We start from the raw sequence: 17184 nt of genomic DNA, 5'->3' as shown, positions 1-17184 counted from the left end.
ATACTTTTGCTAGGAGTGTGTTGGAAATTTGGAAATTGAGTGTTGTGCAGTGAATTGTGCCTACAGTCTTGCAAAGTGTGTGTTACAAAATTGCAAACTGAGTGCAAAGCAGTTTTTGTGCTTTTAGTTTTGCACACTCAGTGAGTGGTTTTGCTATACGTCTGACTAGTTTTAGAAATTGTGCTACAGGATTCACAGTTAGTGTTTAGGCATTCGGTAAAAACTGTAAGAGTTCAAGGAAATCTAAAGAATAAATGTTAAGTTGCAGCCCAACAGAAAAACTGAATGGCGTGCTCATAAATCAGTGAACAGGTACCAACCCAGCAAACAGCAAACCAATGAGAAATGAAATTCCACCAGTCTCAGAAATAACATCTTAAACATGTTAACATCGTAATATTCAAGGTGTCTGTAAATTTTTATCCATCTATATACAGTTTTTATATTTTTAGGTTTACCAACGAAAGCCATCAAAAGAAGGTGAAATTCATTCAATTCAGTTTTACGTAAATCAAAACAGTGACCTCAGTGTGCTTCGTATTATAAAATATAGACTCTACAATAATACTGAGAAAATTACCAATAGCCAACAATCCAAGTCAAAAAGAAGAAAGTGCCATCAACCCAGTGTAAGGGGTGTGTTTTTACACCCCAAGGGAAGGAGGGGGGACTCCCAACGGGGGAGTGAGTGGCATGGGTGAGTGAGGGGGGGGCAAGGAGGGGACAAGGGACATCGAGGGGGGGGGGGGGGGGGGTGAGTGAGGGACACACAGGGAGAGAGGGGGAGGAGCAATGTTCCCTCTAAGCTGCGCGCATGCGCAATTGCGCACTGCTGGCAGGTCTCTGCGCACAAAAAAGAAAACTAACCTGAACTGAAATTAACATTAAAACTTTAACAATCCTGTTCTGCATGTTAGTCAGTGACTGGCTGCTCCCGTATGGGATCAGAACGATGCCACCTTATCCCACAGTCCAGCCAATGATGCGATTCACATTCGTATATACGCAGCTGATCAACGTGGTTGACAGGCTGTGACAGCGTCCTTATGTGCCGACACCGGTGTTTTAGCAAAGCGGCTGATGTGGAGTGAAGCCACGTTAATGACAACGTGTACAACCATTGGAGATGTGAGCAGGACAGACGAACAACTGACGGACAAAGTGTGGACTTTATACCAGTTTTTAAATTGTGTTGATCGGCCACGTAAAACCAGAGTTATGATAAAAATATCTGCAATGTTTGATTTTCTTCCTGAATACTGTCGTTGTTTATATTTACTGCAGGTAAAAACGGCGTTTTATAAGGAAAACGCTCGAAAGCATGTGAGCAAAAACAAAACCAAAACTCCCAGCCTTTCCTATTGGTCGAAAAATGTACCATGTGGACCAATCAAAACATGGCATTTAGTTGTTAAGAAACGGGGGGAAGTTTTAGAAGTGACGGTGTGTTTGAGATGTGAGAGATTTGCGACGTTTAGTGCAAATCTTGTGTAGTTAGTGTGTAGTTAGTGTGTAGTGTAGTCAATAGTTTTGTGTGTGTCAGAACAATGAGGCGACTGCTGAGTGTTACAGGTGTTACAGCAGTGACACATCTGCTGCTGTCAGGCCTGCAGGTATCAGGCTGTTGTTCTCCTTCATCTCATAGTGGACAGAAATTATTTTTTGGAGCGGCACAAATAATTTGTGTGGCATCAGATTTGATGCAGAACAGCTGATTGTTCTGTAAATAGTTTGAAATGTTTGTTTAAAAAATGCCTTGGCTGCATTTTTAGGTAAACAGCTGCAAAAAACTTTGTTGTTTGCATTACTCAGTTACTTTTTTGAAGAAGTAACTATATAATTAATTGCCCAACATTGGTCATTATTTACTGTATTTTGCAGACAGAGAGTTACAGACTCTCTCCCAGACCACAGACTCATAATACAAGTCAGAGCAAAAAAAAATAAAAAAGAAAGTTGTGTTTTCAAAATTGGAGTTCAAGTTATTTTTCCTTCCAATAGTGTTAACATGCTACACAGGTCATGAACAAGATTTTTTACATTTTCATTGTAAGTGGGCTAAAGCAGTTAATTAAAAGTCGTCTAACATAAATGTAAATGCTGTAATTTGATTATTTTAATAAACATGTAACTTGGATGATTGGATGCTGGCGTGACCACAGTGCACACGTCTGCTGTTGCTCACAGTGGTCCAAGGGGACGCTCAGGGAGTTTGTGTGTTCGCTCAGACACATGAAAAATTAGAGGGAACATTGGGGAGGAGGGCAGCAAATGGAGGGACATGGGTGAGGGGTCGGGGGTGGGGGGGGGGGACATATCAGATTATTGATTTGACCACTTCTAAAGTATCCTTAAGTTCTCTGATTGGTTTTCAACCTACAGACGGCCGTCTGGCAGCTGCATCCAGTTGAGCTTTGTATTCAAATTCATAGTGAAAAGCTATAAAATACAATTCAGCACTGTTAACTTTTGATATTATGTCTGCTGCATTTGTCATGAAATAATAACGGAGCAGGCCTCGCCTGATATTAAACCACTTATTAGTCAGCTGTCAAACAACTAAACAGTTAAAGCTTAAAGGAGACAGTGTGAACCTTTCAGTGTTGTGTCAGCATTTTCTGAAATGTGTCTGACAAAAGCTAAAAGCTGATTAATATGTCAGTCATCTCTTAAACGCTGATGTATTGTTTCGGTGCTGTAGGTTTAAACCTTTGCATTGCTTGCTGACAGTTCTGTTTGTCTTTCACTAAATGACACAAATGTCACATAAATGTATTGTAAGTTTTGGATGTGTTGTTTCATATTTTGTCCCCATCATGTTGACATTGACACTGACGAGGACAGCTGAAGGGCGAGACCATAGACTGAATTTCTGGTGCTGACGTCCGCAAACAGAAAACACTCAGCACAGTCACTAAAGACGTTTTTATTTCCACTTTCATCTTCATTAACAGCAACTTAAGAAAGGCGTTGTAACGCTGACCATTAGAACACGGCTGCGCAGCCCCAGCCTGACACCATGTCCCACCCCCACCCTCCTCAGCCGTTCCACTTCACCCAACTCTCATACCAGTGGAAGTACACCAGTCCCATCAGGCTTCAACGAAGCTGATGAACGCAGAGGCCCTGGCCCAGGTCCGAAGGACTGCATTGTCATGGAAGTTACACTTAATAAAGGTGAGCTGGTGTGACTGAACCCAGGAACCAGTTCAGGTGTCACTGGATGATTTTCTTATTACCACTGAGATGGTGTGTCTCTGTGTGTGTGTCTGTGTGTGTGTCTGTGTGTGTGTGTGTGCGTCTCTGTGTGTGTCTGCGTGTCTGTGTGTGTGTCTGTGTGTGTGTCTGTGTGTGTGTGTGTGTGTGTGTGTGTGTCTGTGTGTGTGTGTGCGTCTCTGCGTGTGTCTGCGTGTGTGTCTGTGTGTGTGTGTCTGTGCGTGTGTCTGTGTGTCTCTGTGTGTGTCTGTGTGTGTGTGTGTCTCTGTGTGTGTGTCTGTGTGTGTGTCTCTGTGTGTGTGTGTGCGTCTCTGTGTGTGTCTGCGTGTCTGTGTGTGTGTCTGTGTGTGTGTCTGTGTGTGTGTGTGTGTGTGTGTCTGTGTGTGTGTGTGCGTCTCTGCGTGTGTGTCTGTGTGTGTGTGTCTGTGCGTGTGTCTGTGTGTCTCTGTGTGTGTCTGTGTGTGTGTCTGTGTGTGTGTGTGTGTGTGTGTCTGTGTGTGTGTGTGCGTCTCTGCGTGTGTCTGTGTGCGTGTCTGTGTGTGTGTGTGCGTCTCTGCGTGTGTCTGCGTGTGTGTGTCTGTGCGTGTCTCCGTGTGTCTGTGTGTATCTGTGTGTGTGTGTCTGTGCGTCTCTGCGTGTGTCTGCGTGTCTCTGCGTGTGTCTGTGTGTCTGTGTGTGTGTCTGTGTGTGTGTCTGTGTGTGTGTGTGCGTCTCTGTGTGTGTCTGTGTGTCTCTGTGTGTGTCTGCGTATGTGTGTGTGCGTCTCTGCGTGTGTCTGCGTGTGTGTCTGTGTGTGTCTGTGCGTGTGTCTGTGCGTGTGTCTGTGTGTGTGTCCATGTGTGTGTGTCTGTGTGTGTGCGTGTCTGTGTGTGTCTCTGCGTGTGTCTGTGTGTATCTGTGTGTGTGTGTGTCTGTTTGTCTGTGTGTGTGTCCATGTGTGTGTGTCTGTGTGTATCTGTGCGTGTCTGTGTGTGTGTCTGTGTGTATCCGTGCGTGTCTGTGTGTGTGTCTGTGCGTGTCTGTGTGTGTATCTGTGCGTGTCTGTGTGTGTGTGTGTCTGTGCGTGTGTGTGTGTGTCTGTTTGTCTGTGTGTGTGTCTGTGTGTATCTGTGCGTGTCTGTGTGTGTATCTGTGCGTGTCTGTGTATGTGTGTGTCTGTGCGTGTGTCTGTGTGTCTGTGCGTGTCTGTGTGTGTATCTGTGCGTGTCTGTGTGTGTGTGTGTCTGTGTGTGTGTCTGTGTGTCTGTGCGTGTCTGTGTGTGTATCTGTGCATGTCTGTGTGTGTGTGTGTCTGTGCGTGTGTGTGTGTGTCTGTTTGTCTGTGTGTGTGTCTGTGTGTATCTGTGCGTGTCTGTTTGTGTATCTGTGTGTGTCTGTGTGTGTGTCTGTGTGTGTGTGTGTGTGTGTGTGTGTCTGTTTGTCTGTGTGTGTGTCCATGTGTGTGTGTCTGTGTGTATCTGTGCGTGTCTGTGTGTGTCTGTGTGTGTCTGTGTGTGTGTGTGTGTGTGTGTGTCTGTTTGTCTGTGTGTGTGTCCATGTGTGTGTGTCTGTGTGTATCTGTGCGTGTCTGTGTGTGTGTCTGTGTGTGTCTGTGTGTATCTGTGCGTGTCTGTGTGTGTGTCTGTGTGTATCTGTGCGTGTCTGTGTGTGTGTCTGTGTGTGTGTGTGTCTGTGCGTGTCGTGGCCAGCTGTAGCAGCAAGCACAGCTGTGTGAAAGTACCAAAGCATTGATTTACACTGAACAAAAATATAAACGCAACACCTTTGTTACTGCTCCCATTCCCCATGGGATGGACGTAGAGACCTAAAATTCATTCCAGATACACAATATAACCATCCCTCCCAAACAGTGGTCACAAATCAGTCCAAATGTGTGGTAGTGGGCACATCTGCTATATTGAGATAATCCATCCCACCTCACAGGTGTGCCACATCAGGATGCTGATCTGACATCATGAGTAGTGCACAGGTGTACCTCAGACTGCCCACAACAAAAGGCCACCCTGGAATGTGCAGTTTTTTGCGCTATTGGGGGTCTGGGGACCCAGAACCGGTCAGTATCTGGTGTGACCACCATTTGCCTCATGCAGTGCAACACATCGTCGCATGGAGTCTATCAGATTGTCAATTGTGGCCTGTGGAATGTTGGTCCACTCCACTTCAATGGCTGTGCGAGGTTGTTGGATATTCGTGGGAACTGGTACACGCTGTCGTATACGCCGGTCAAGCACATCCCGAACATGCTCAATGGGTGACATGTCCGGTGAGTATGCTGGCCATGCAAGAACTGGGACATTCTCAGCTGCCATCTGCCCTGAACAATGTGAACCATGATTCATCCGTGAAGCGCACACCTCTCCAACGTGCCAGACGCCATCGAATGTGAGCATTTGCCCACACAAGTCTGTTACGGCGACGAGCTGGAGTCAGGTCAAGACCCCGATGAGGACGACGGGCATGCAGTTGAGCGTCCCTGAGACGGTTTCTGACAGTTTGTGCAGAAATTGTTTGGTTGTGCAAACCAATTGTTCCAGCAGCTGTCTGGGTGGCTGGTCTCAGACGATCTTGGAGGTGAACCTGCTGGATGTGGAGGTCCTGGGCTGGTGTGGTTACACGAGGTCTGCGGTTGTGAGGCCGGTTGGATGTGCTGCCATGTTCTCTGAAACGCCTGTGGAGACGGCTTATGGTTGAGAAATGAACATTCAATGCACGGGCGACAGATCTGGTTGACATTCCTGCTGTCAGCATGCCAATTGCACGCTCCCTCATTGCTTGTGGCATCTGTGGCATTTTGCTGTGAGACAAAACTGCACATTCCAGGGTGGCCTTTTGTTGTGGGCAGTCTGAGGTACACCTGTGCACTACTCATGATGTCAGATCAGCATCCTGATGTGGCACACCTGTGAGGTGGGATGGATTATCTCAATATAGCAGATGTGCCCACTACCACACATTTGGACTGATTTGTGACCACTGTTTGGGAGGGATGGTTATATTGTGTATCTGGAATGAATTTTAGGTCTCTACGTCCATCCCATGGGGAATGGGAGCAAAAACAAAAGTGTTGCGTTTATATTTTTGTTGAGTGTATGTTCCAGTATGATCACAGCAGTTTCACTGCTGCATCAATCAGAGGCTTTCTTGACTTTGGGACTTACTACGGCTTTAACCCCCTGCAGAGCACGGTGTGGGCCTTGGAATTGGAGTGTGCTGTTTGACCCTGGAGAACGCTGCTCCTGGTATCTACATCCATAGCCTGGCTCTGGGCTCTGTGGCCAAGATGGATGGCAGGCTCAGGTAAAAATTTGTAGTTTTACTAATATCAGAAGAGTAAAACGTGTTTTAATGAGAGTATTTCTCAGTAATTGTGATAATCTACTCACTGACGTGTGTGTGAATCTTGAGGAGACAACGTTCAGAGTTGTGCTGACACCTGTGCCTTTGTCCAGTCGTGGAGATCAGATACTTGAGGTGGACTCGGTCAGCCTTCGTCACGCTGCTCTCAGTGAGGCCTATGCCATCCTCAGTGAGTGTGGGCCTGGGCCCATTACTCTTATTGTAAGCAGGCATCCTAATCCAAAGGTAAGACCTGATCTGCTTTTAAATAAAAAGTTCAGCCTCCTGTAAAACCGCCTTAACTGTTGGTTTGATTCAAGCTACTGGATGAAGTTGCTCCTGCATCCTCTGTCTTGATCCTCATGATGTTCCTCTCCTCCAATGACATTCAGGGGTTGTTGAGCCAAAAATGTATCACATAGCCCGGATCTACTCACCAGTTTCTAGTTTAATTGAGAATTCAAAGTAAATTGAGTCTCATTCACCCAGACAAAAACACAGTCTATGTTCCATAAACACAATCCTAGGTTTCTTTTTAGCTCTGTATATACACTAATCAAGCATCACATTATAAGGACCTGCCTAATATTGTGTCGGTCCCTCTTTTGCTGCCACACAGCCCTGAGGTATTTGGCCATGGGCTCGACTAGACCCCTGAAGGTGTCAGTTGGGGTTTGTTTGTCCAGCACATCCCACAGATGCTCGATTGGATTGACACACGGGAGCCTCGTCAACACCTCAAACTAATGGGCTACTCAAACCTTTCCTGAACCCAAGAAAGCTCCAGCTGATCCAGGAGAGAAGGACAACCGCTGCCTAAGTGAAAACCTGTAGTGATCCCATACGTGTCAGGAGTATCGGAACAGTTGAGACGCATTTTTTCTAAACACCGGGTCTCTGTGGCTTTTAAGCCCCAAAATATGCTGGTCCACCCCATGGATCGGGTCCCCCGACACAAACAGAGTAACATAGTGTGCAGGAGGATTGGCAGGATTTATACATCGGGGAAACCAAACAACCTCTGGCTAAGAGGACGGCACAAAACAGAAGAGCTACCTCGTCAGGCCAGGACTCTGCAGTCTATGCACACCTACAGGCCAGTGGACACTCTTTCAATGATGAGGATGTAACATCCTGGACAGGGGGGAGCGCTGGTTTGAGGGCGGAGTCAAGGAGGCCATTTACATGAAAAGGGAAAGACCATCTCTGAATCGAGGAGGGGCCTAAGGGTACATCTGTCACCATCTTACATGCTGTGATTGCAGCCATTCTCCAACTCTCTGTGAATGGGACTCATGGCCATTAATCAATGGTTGTTGATGGTCATATCAATGGTCATGAAACTGACCACACGGCCCGTTGTTAGTCATTGGTATTAGTAGTCACTATGCAAATATAAAATAATACATGGTCTGCAACAATGCTCAAGTTGGTGGTACGTGTCAAAGTAACATCATGAGTAGCATGACCCAATGTCTCCCACTATCACTTTGCCCAAAGCATCAGACGGCCTCCACCAGCTTTTCTTCTTATCGTAGTGCATCCTCATTCAAAAACCCCTTATTCTGTTAAATGGGATTGTCGGCACATGTGCTAATTATTGTGTTTCTGGTAGATTCCTGAAGGTTGGTGCTTTAGGATGTGTTTGTCTTTCTTGATGCTAAAATGCATCTTTTTGTGTTTCTTTGTCTCACCTCAGGTATCAGAGCAGGAGATGGATGACATCATAACTCGATCCACTCACAGGGACAAAATGAGCAGGAACAAGCACTCATTTCATTCGCAAGGTCTGACCTGTACCAGCATTCACATTTTAATTAACTGTATCAACTATTTTACTAGTTAGCTCCATCATTTTACACATGGCCCTGCTACACTATTCTAGTTTAACTACTGTGTAGGCAAGAGCACTGTTTCTTTGGTTTGTAACAAGGTTTCAATGAAGAACACTGTACTGTGACAAGACAGGGTTGATGTTGTTCACTTAGTCCTGGTCTCGCCATGGTATTAGATCACTTCCTGTTCTTGTTACGGTGCACTGTGGTGTTTTTCTGTAGGTCAATCTGTGTAGCTTGATTAACTGCAAATTTTCTCATTGAAACTTATTTCATAGTAACTTACAGGGGCTGTATTAAAGCATCATTTCTTCAGAATCACATGCAAATATTCACTAACTGTGTCCTTAGGGATTTGCTAGCTTAGTGTAGCTAATAGCTTAGCAGTTAGCCAAACCACTAGCAGCAGGTTTGTGTGTTAGGGGTTAACTGCACTTTCCTCCTCAGCTGTGCCCCAGCAGGTGACTGTGGAAGAAGTGTAGTCAAAAACAGAAGTGCCCACCAACCTGTTCAGTTCTGGGGAAAATTGATTCTGCCAGTTAATTTTCCCCAATCTGTGAAATACCTGCCAAAGAACAAAATGTGCTAGGAAGATTTTACTCTTAGAAATGTGAAACTAGAGTCCCAGCAACCATGGTCAAAGTATTCCAGGGGCCAGAGCAGGTGACACTGGAACAACTTTGAAGGCTGCATCAGCCTCTAGTCCCCTAGTATATATGTATATGTAGTGTATATGCATGTCCACATGTAGGTCTTCAAATGGCGGCTGTCCAGAAAATGATGTAACTTTTATAGATAACTTAAATGTTCAGAGGAAAACCTGTTCTTATTAGGAGAGACCCAGCATCTATACCTCTTTGGATTTTTTAGTTCTTTCTATAAAAATTGGTGAGATTGTATAAAACCCCAGTCCTACAGTCTTACAGGCCTCTTAGGAGCTTGCCTCCTCTTGTTACCAGCACCCCCCAGTTCCCATCCACACATAAACTATCCAACAAACCACACTCTCATTGCTGTGCAGCTGATACTCAGTTTTAGAATAGAATAGAATTCAACTTTATTGTCATTGCACATGCACAGGTACAGGGCAACGAAATGCAGTTTGCATCCATCCAGAAGTGCTTTAGTGATATAGATATATTACAATATATATTAGCAATAATATAGATATGTAAGTATATTAGTGAAATGGGTCTATTATGGTATGTTATAATGTACACGGTATGAGGTATGTTGTGAATATTCTATAACTATAAGTATGTACAGGCTGTAGTGAGTACAAGCTATGTACAGGCTATGAACAGGATATAAATATGAAAAACTATACAGAATATGAAATAAATAACTTTACAGAATCTGGGATATACAGTTATACAGTTATACAGTTATTTATCTATGAATCCAGACATGACGGCCTGGATGATCTTTAATGTCCTCCCTCTAAACTCAGATAAAGCTGAGGTTAAACCTTAGAAATACGGTCACTAACTTGCTCCGTGTGGCGTGTGAAAATGATGGCATCACTGAATTCTGTATTTGTCTGGGTTTGTCTGTTGTGGTTTTAATGTGTAGGTGTGTCCTGTAAGAACACCAGCCCAGCAGTGAAGGACATGCAGGAAGACAGGTCGCCTGTTCTCAGCTGGACCATGAAGAGGTTCCTTGAGCCTGCCAGCAGGGTACGTTTTCATTTAGACATATATTTAGTTTTGTTGCTACATTGATAGGTTCAGTTTCAACCTTCTTACACAATCATATAGAATAGAATAGAATAGAATAGACTTTTATTGTTATTTTACATGTACAATGAAACTGTAGGTGCTCCACACCAGCTGTGCATGGAATAAAAGTGTAACTAGAAAAAGTTGCATTTCCTGCGAAAATGCAGTGTGAATGCCGTGTAGTGGAATCTAATGAAAAGAGCTGAAGTAGCAGAACTATCTGCTGAAAAGAGCTGAAGAAGCTGAAGTTTGTGCTGAAAAGAAGTGAAAAAGCATAACATTTAGCCTAAAAGAGGTGAAGGAGCTAAAATTTCTGCTGAAAAGAGGTGAACTAGCTGAAGTTTTTACTGATAAGAGTTAAAGAAGTTAAACTGTCTACTGGGGAAAAAAATGGTGCTATTACCGGGATTTAAACCCGGCCCTCCCGCTTTGAGAACGGCTGCTCATCTCTCTGAACCAAACTGGTTCTCAACTGAGTCAAACATATGATGAGAGAAAAATCTGCAGGGTGCAGAAGACGCTGAGCAAACTGCTGAAAAGAGCTGAAAAAGCTGAAGTAATTGCTGAAGATGGCTGTATTTGAAAGGGTACACCGCAGACTGTCAAGAAAGCAGTGTGCATGTGAGCACGGAAGATGTGGCAACTGCCACAGGTAGGATTCGTACCTTCGCCACTGGATCTCAGCTGCTCATCCCACTGAGCCAAACCAATTCTAGTCCCGAAGAAAGATATAAGAGAAAAAATGTGCACTGTGCAGAAGAAGCTGAATTGTGCTGAAAAGAGGTGAAGAAACTGAAATTTGTGCTGAAAAGATTTAAAGAAACTGAAAATTGTGCTGAAAAGAGCAGAAGAGGCTGAGATTTGTGCTGAAAAGAGGTGAAGTTGTTGAACTTTCTGCTAAAAGAGATGAAGAAACTGGAAATTCTGCTGATAATAGGCCAAAAAGCTGAAAAATCTGCTGAAAAGAGGTGAAGAAGCAGAACTTTCTACAGAAAAGGGGAAAGGAGCAGAACTTTGCACTGAAAAGAGGTAACAAAGCTGTAGTTTCTGCTAAAAAACAGCTGAAGAATCTGGAATTTTTGCTGAAAAGAGTTTAAAAGGTTTAACTGTTACCTGAATTTTTTTTAATTTTTTTTTTGCCATAGGCGGGATTCGAACCCGGGCCTCCCGCTCTGCTCATCTCACTGAGCTAAAACACAGCAAAATCAGTGACCACACTTGTAATGTTGTCCTAGTCATCTTAATGTGCCAAAAAATTGCAAAAAAACCCTTAATATTTCAAAAAGTATAAAAGTTATGAGCACCAAAAGAGTAGGCGTTAGCAGAAGGAGCAGAACAGTTTAAAGTTTGAATGGTGAAAATCGGATGAAAACTGAGGGAGTAGTTAACCAGCAAAGGTCTGAGCAACTAGAATAAGGTAGAAGAAAGAATAAAGAGAAACAGGAAATCAATAGTGTGAATGCCTCTGAGGCATTTATTTATTTAGTTCCAAGTTTAATTAATTAATGACTCTTTTTATTAATTAATGGTGTATTTATCTATTCATTTTGTCACTCCTGGCCTTCCGTAGTTGGTTCTTGTTTCATCAACTTTCTTGGGGTTTTAAATAAACAGCTAATCAGTGTAACAAAGTAAATCTTACAATTATAGTATACACCCTTTCATCCCAGTTAATGAGTTAAATGTATTTTAATAGTTTTAAACTTCCTTTCATTTCAACTTCTGTCCAATTTGGTTGTTTCTTAAACAGGGCTCCCTGAGTTCAGAGGCAGAGTTGTCTCAGTACTTCCTGCAGGAACTTTCCAGCCACTCATTCCCATCTGAATCCATGTTGATGGGCTCAGATAGTGACGATGTCCTCCACCAGATGAGCTGCATTACCTCCAAGGCTGACTGCTCATCAAAACCACATGGTAAAATGTTACTGATTAAATCCCAGGAAGACGTTTTAGGAATATTTCACAGATTTAACTTTAAAGTTTGCTTCCACCACGCTTGACATGTGAACAGTAGTTGATGAAATGAGAACTTTACTGACCTCTAAACAACACGACTGAAGTATTAAAAGGTTAACATAACTATTAGGAGTTACCAGTGATCACATTACCTGTGGCTGTTGCCATTAATACAGTGGCTAGAAGCTAAGGCTAATAATAAAATGATAATATCCACTAGGAACTAGACAGGAACAATGGGATCCTACCTTCTAACTCTATTTGATCTGCAACAAACATAAAAATGTGCTGGATTGTATCAAATGAACTCTGGACCTTTTATCTGCTCATTGTAATTGGGACAATGAGGGAATAACACACACCTGGCCATGGAACAGCTAAGAAGCCAATTGTCCCATTACTTTTGGTCCCTTAACAAGTGGGAGGCACATATGCAAACTGTTGTAATTCCTACACCTTTCACCTGATTTGGATGTAAATACCTTCAAATAAAAGCTGACAGTCTCCAGTTAAAGCACATGTTGTTCGTTTCACTTGGAATCTATTGTGGTGGTGTATAGAGCCAAAAGTGTTGTGTCAATGTCCCAATATTTATGGACCTGACTGTATGTGAATATGTATATTAGTGAAATATAAGTCCTCCACAAAGTCAGGGAAAGCCCTGTAACTTACTGTAAAACTAAATATGTTCCCTGAGACACAGAGCTACAGATCCCTGAGAGTCTTAGCCAGTCAGCTAGCAGCTGTGACCTGCACACCTGTGCAGGTAATAAAAGGACAGGTAATGTTTGCCGAGCTGTTGCACACACAGCACGCTCATTTCATCAGTTGCCAAAAGGCAACTGACCAGCGTGTCCATAATGAGCTAATACTCCTGTGTGCTACATACTACAGTGTACGCTGTACACCTGCTTACTGGTTTTTGTTGCATCACTCTGTGTCTCCCAGTTAATTTGTTTACAGCTCCGCACCGCCCAGGTGGCAGAAAATGTGCATGGTATTTGCAAACTGGTTCCCAGCTCGTAACCAGTGCACTCTGCTTTCAAGGGTGAGCATTGGTTAAAGGTCATCATGTGACTGATGCAAGCCAGATCCTTTTATTTAGCAAAATTGTGATTAATCGTTAAACTTTACTGTTGAGGGGAGCGGCCACGACTCCACACACACACACATACATTAAAAAACAAAAAAGCCAGAAGAAAAGGGCACTCGGGGCATCCAAGAGGAAAGAGCCTCAAGCCCTGCCCCCACACATGCCACCGACCATTTATGAGATTTTTTTAGAGACCAAGCATTTATCATCTCTCTTTAAACAATTACACAGCATCCAGTTTTGTAAAAATTAGCTGTAAGTTCATCTTTATTTTCAGGATTCAGCCCATCTCTGACAGAAGTGGAAGACGGCCGTGTGTACAACAACATCCAAGACCAAACCTCTGCACCTCTCAGTCACCATGTGGAGGCCGTGTGCCAGCCCATCACATGGTCCAGCCCCCCCACAGCACGCAGCCCACTTCTCTGCCAGGTGAAGTGCTTCGAGGATGACCTCAGCGAGGGAGAAAATTCAGCCAGCAGCAGAAAAATTGAGCCCTTCCACAGACCCACAAAATCTGAAGCCTTTACCTGCAGTGACGTGTCACAGAGTGATTCAGCAGGTGTATTTAGCAGCTCGGTGTTAGTCGGTGAAGATAGTGGAGATTTGCAGAGTGGAGGCAGAGATATACCCACAGCACTCTGTGACAGTTCCACTCAAAGTAAGGATGGTTTTCCCAATAAGTCAGAGTCACCTGGTTGTGAGTTAACCTTCATGTTCATCCACCAGCCTTTAGATCACACAGCAGGGGTGTCGAGCAGCTCTGTGCTCACTGATATGACCACCAGCAGTGAGGACTGTCCAAATCAAAGTCACGGACAGTTGGAGTCAAAGCAGTCCCCCAAGCTTGAAGCAGTGAACAGGGTCATTATGAGCACTGAAGCACCAAACCTACCCCAGCAGCAAACATCCCAAACGGATGAACCCACCCTGGCCTTGGCCCCATTCCAGCTCCCATCCCACAGCACAGGAACAAACCCCACGGTGGCTGCCGACATGATCCCCAGTCAGCTATATGAGAAGGAAGATGCCAGTGAGTTTGCAGGGATTTGTCCCATTAACACGGTGATCCTAAGAAGGAACGACGGGAATTCATTTGGGCTTGAACTGGAGATTATGTCATCACCACTGAAGCTGGTGATCGCTGGGGTGGAGCCTGGAGGTGCAGCAGAAAGGGTACGTGGGATTGCTTTCAACCCTACACCAGTGGGATGGGGGTTGGGGGTTCACCCAAAAAACAAAATAAATTCAACAACACAGTTTTTGGCAATAAACTGCAAAGCAAAAAAATGATGGCTGTAGCAAAGATGATACAAATTCAAATATATATGCAAAATTTTCTCTGCAAACTGAATACGAACAAGAATATTTGAAGTTTCTGGTGATTCTTTAAAGGATCAAACGATTTAAGATATTAAAAATATTCCATGTAAAGGCTGAGCTTGTTTCTCTAACTGTGGTCCCAGGAGTCTGCAGGCAGGCTGCGTCCCGGAGATGAGATCGTCAAGATTGGAGATAAACTAGTTTGCTCCTCCAGCTACCAGGACATTTGTGAACTCATGCACAGCCTTCCTCTGACACTGGCCTTGGACATCAGGAGACCGATCTCAGGTAAGACGCTCACCGTGTGACTTTATTCTAAAGCTGAATAGATGAAAATGAGCAGCTCACCTGCTTCAAGAAATTACAGCCTGATGCTGTCGAGTCAGGGAGAAGATGCTGAAAGCACTGTGAAACAGGCACAGGGGACTCCAGTCTGGATTGTCCCTCATTGTGGAGTCGCAGCAGGCCTTTTATTGATCGGAGGCAGTGTTGGGAAGGTCACTTTTATAATGTATTCCACTACAGATTACAGATTACATGCCCCAAAATGTATTTTGTAATGTATTCCATTAAGTTACTCAATGTGAGTAACGTATTCTGAATACTTTGGATTACTTAATATATTGTCATGCTTTTTACAACTACACAAATGTCGCTATCACATCCTGCACATTCTTGTTTGTTTTTCTTTACCATTTGGCTGTTAAGCCCAACTTAATATATTTAATGTAGAGGAGCAAAGACTTGGGTATGTTTGTATAAGCTGTTTTGTCTTCTTAAAGATAATAAAAAAGCACCATCTTTCCTTAACAATATTTTTTTATTTATAAAGCTGACAAGTGGAAGAGTATTAGACAAACATAAAATCTGCCATTGAAGAGTATTTACTGTTATGGTCACCAACATCACTTAGTTAAAATCAAAAGTAGCCTGGCACAAGGAGAAAAAATATCAGCATTTTCAATGACTGTTTTCTTATTAGGACAAAAAAAGGCAATATATAAAATTATACTCAAAAATGAAAAATATATTATTTTGGCATTTACTGTCAATATTATTCTTCCACCAAAAATTTTAAATTACAAAAGATTTTTCAATACAACTCAGATATTCAAACTCAATGTAACAATGAGAAATTACATTTTAAACCTTACCCTAGATATAATTTTTAAAACAAGACAATATATGTTTTAATGCAACTCAGCAACATTACCTTATGGCCATTTAACAAAGGCAAGCAACAAAGAACTGTCCGAGGTGTCAGTGCTGAACTGCTTGGTTCAAAACCTTAAATGGCCCCAAAAATCAAATAATTGGCGAACAATTGCAGTAAACATATGAGGTGCTGCTTTTTGAATGCATGCCAAAAACAAATACTAAAGACTACAAAATACTGAGGTTGCAAGCCCCATCTGTGAACAATACCAGGATAGTTTCAGCAGACTACCTACATCTGTTCCGCCTAGTCTGCAGTCCAGTAAAGGCGGTTGTAACGCAGCAAGAGCACCTGTTCAAAGTGTTTGTCTGTCATGCGGTTATGGTGTCAGGTGAAGACGAGTCCTCCGTGGCTAAAGAGACGCTCGACCGGAGCAATTGACGGCAGAGTTGTATTGTGTTTTAAGAAGAGGGCTCTGATCACTGGATGTCCCATTAATGAGGTCAATGTCTTATCTGAATCTTGAAGATACCTCTGTACCTCATCCTCCGCTGTAGAACAGGTCACCTGTGTACTCTGAAAACTGAAGAAGCTGTTGTCGTCATCATCTTCTGGCTCATTTCCCACTGAGGCATGTCCAGTGGTGCTGGTGTCATTAGAAGGTTCTGTGTTGAGGAGACGGGCCTCTTGGACCATCGTTCTTCTCGTGGATTCTCTCTCATCATCTGCCATCCTTGCTTCATGGGAGGCTAATACAGCTGCAAATCGAGTGTCAATTGCTTTGATGATCGCTAAGAGGATGTGAGTTGAAAATTGCACTTGTGTCAACTTTTCAGATAACTTGGCTTTCAGACTGAGAAGGGTGGGAATCACATATCCGAAGTAGCAGTTCTTTTCCCCTGGAGCAGGTTGACTGAGTAGGCAAGCGGTTTCAGAGTGGCTGCATACTCTTTGAGAAACACTGTCTCTTGAGGATGCAGTTTTGCCACCTTCAGATGTTCACAGATTTCATTGAGCTGACTTTCAGGTAGATTCATTAGCTTCTCGATTGCATGGTACTCTGAGCTCCACCTAGTCACTGAAGGTACAACACATCTCATTTGGGCAATTTCTTCAATTACCTCAGAAGCACCTGATGAGTGATGAGCCTTATTCCAGATGGCTGCACATTTTGCCTTTGCACTCCTGTATAATTTTCTGGAAACACCCTGCTGTGAAGCAGCTTTATCAAGGTCAGTCGTGGCAATGAGATTTAGTGTGTGCGCAGCACATCGATGGTGTGGTGGCAAAAAGAAGTTCAGCTCCTCGTGTTCTTGCTCCTCCTCAAGTACTGTAGTGACATCATGAAATTGTGCATCACCTGTGTCTTCCAGATCATCTTCTGTTTTTGAATCTCCATATTCATTGAAAGCTTTTACAGAATTGCTCCTATTGTCTGTGACTGTAGCACTAACCTTGCCTCGGATATGGAATTCAGCATGAACCTGACTTATTTTGGCGGCAATAACATCATAAATGTGATGGCCTCTTATCCTCTCACATGCCAGTGCAG

The 17184-nt window shown here is 43.5% G+C and overlaps 1 protein-coding gene across 4 annotated transcripts in view; it reads left to right on the top strand.

Annotated features, from left to right (window-relative positions):
• The window catches only part of pdzd2 (PDZ domain containing 2), a 94725-nt gene that overhangs the window by 65315 nt on the left and 12226 nt on the right, over positions 1-17184 (top strand). For all 4 annotated transcript variants that reach the window (XR_014894566.1, XM_085293217.1, XM_085293218.1 and 1 more), the window contains 8 exons: positions 2955-3177; positions 6396-6513; positions 6666-6798; positions 8252-8339; positions 9960-10063; positions 11856-12018; positions 13431-14329; positions 14620-14764. Coding sequence is in view for 3 of the 4 variants with exons in the window: in XM_085293217.1 (XP_085149343.1) it covers positions 2955-3177; positions 6396-6513; positions 6666-6798; positions 8252-8339; positions 9960-10063; positions 11856-12018; positions 13431-14329; positions 14620-14764 (1873 nt within the window). In the remaining variant the exon portion in view is untranslated. The remainder of the gene's footprint in view (positions 1-2954; positions 3178-6395; positions 6514-6665; positions 6799-8251; positions 8340-9959; positions 10064-11855; positions 12019-13430; positions 14330-14619; positions 14765-17184) is intronic.

The sequence above is a fragment of the Mchenga conophoros genome, linkage group LG12 (genome assembly GCF_057382185.1).
Source record: "Mchenga conophoros isolate Kocher_MC1m ecotype Shallow Benthic linkage group LG12, M_conophoros_male_GT1.1, whole genome shotgun sequence".
NCBI lineage: Eukaryota > Metazoa > Chordata > Actinopteri > Cichliformes > Cichlidae > Mchenga > Mchenga conophoros.
The sequence above is the reverse complement of the archived record's forward strand: the minus strand, read 5'-3'. Positions and strand labels throughout refer to the sequence as shown.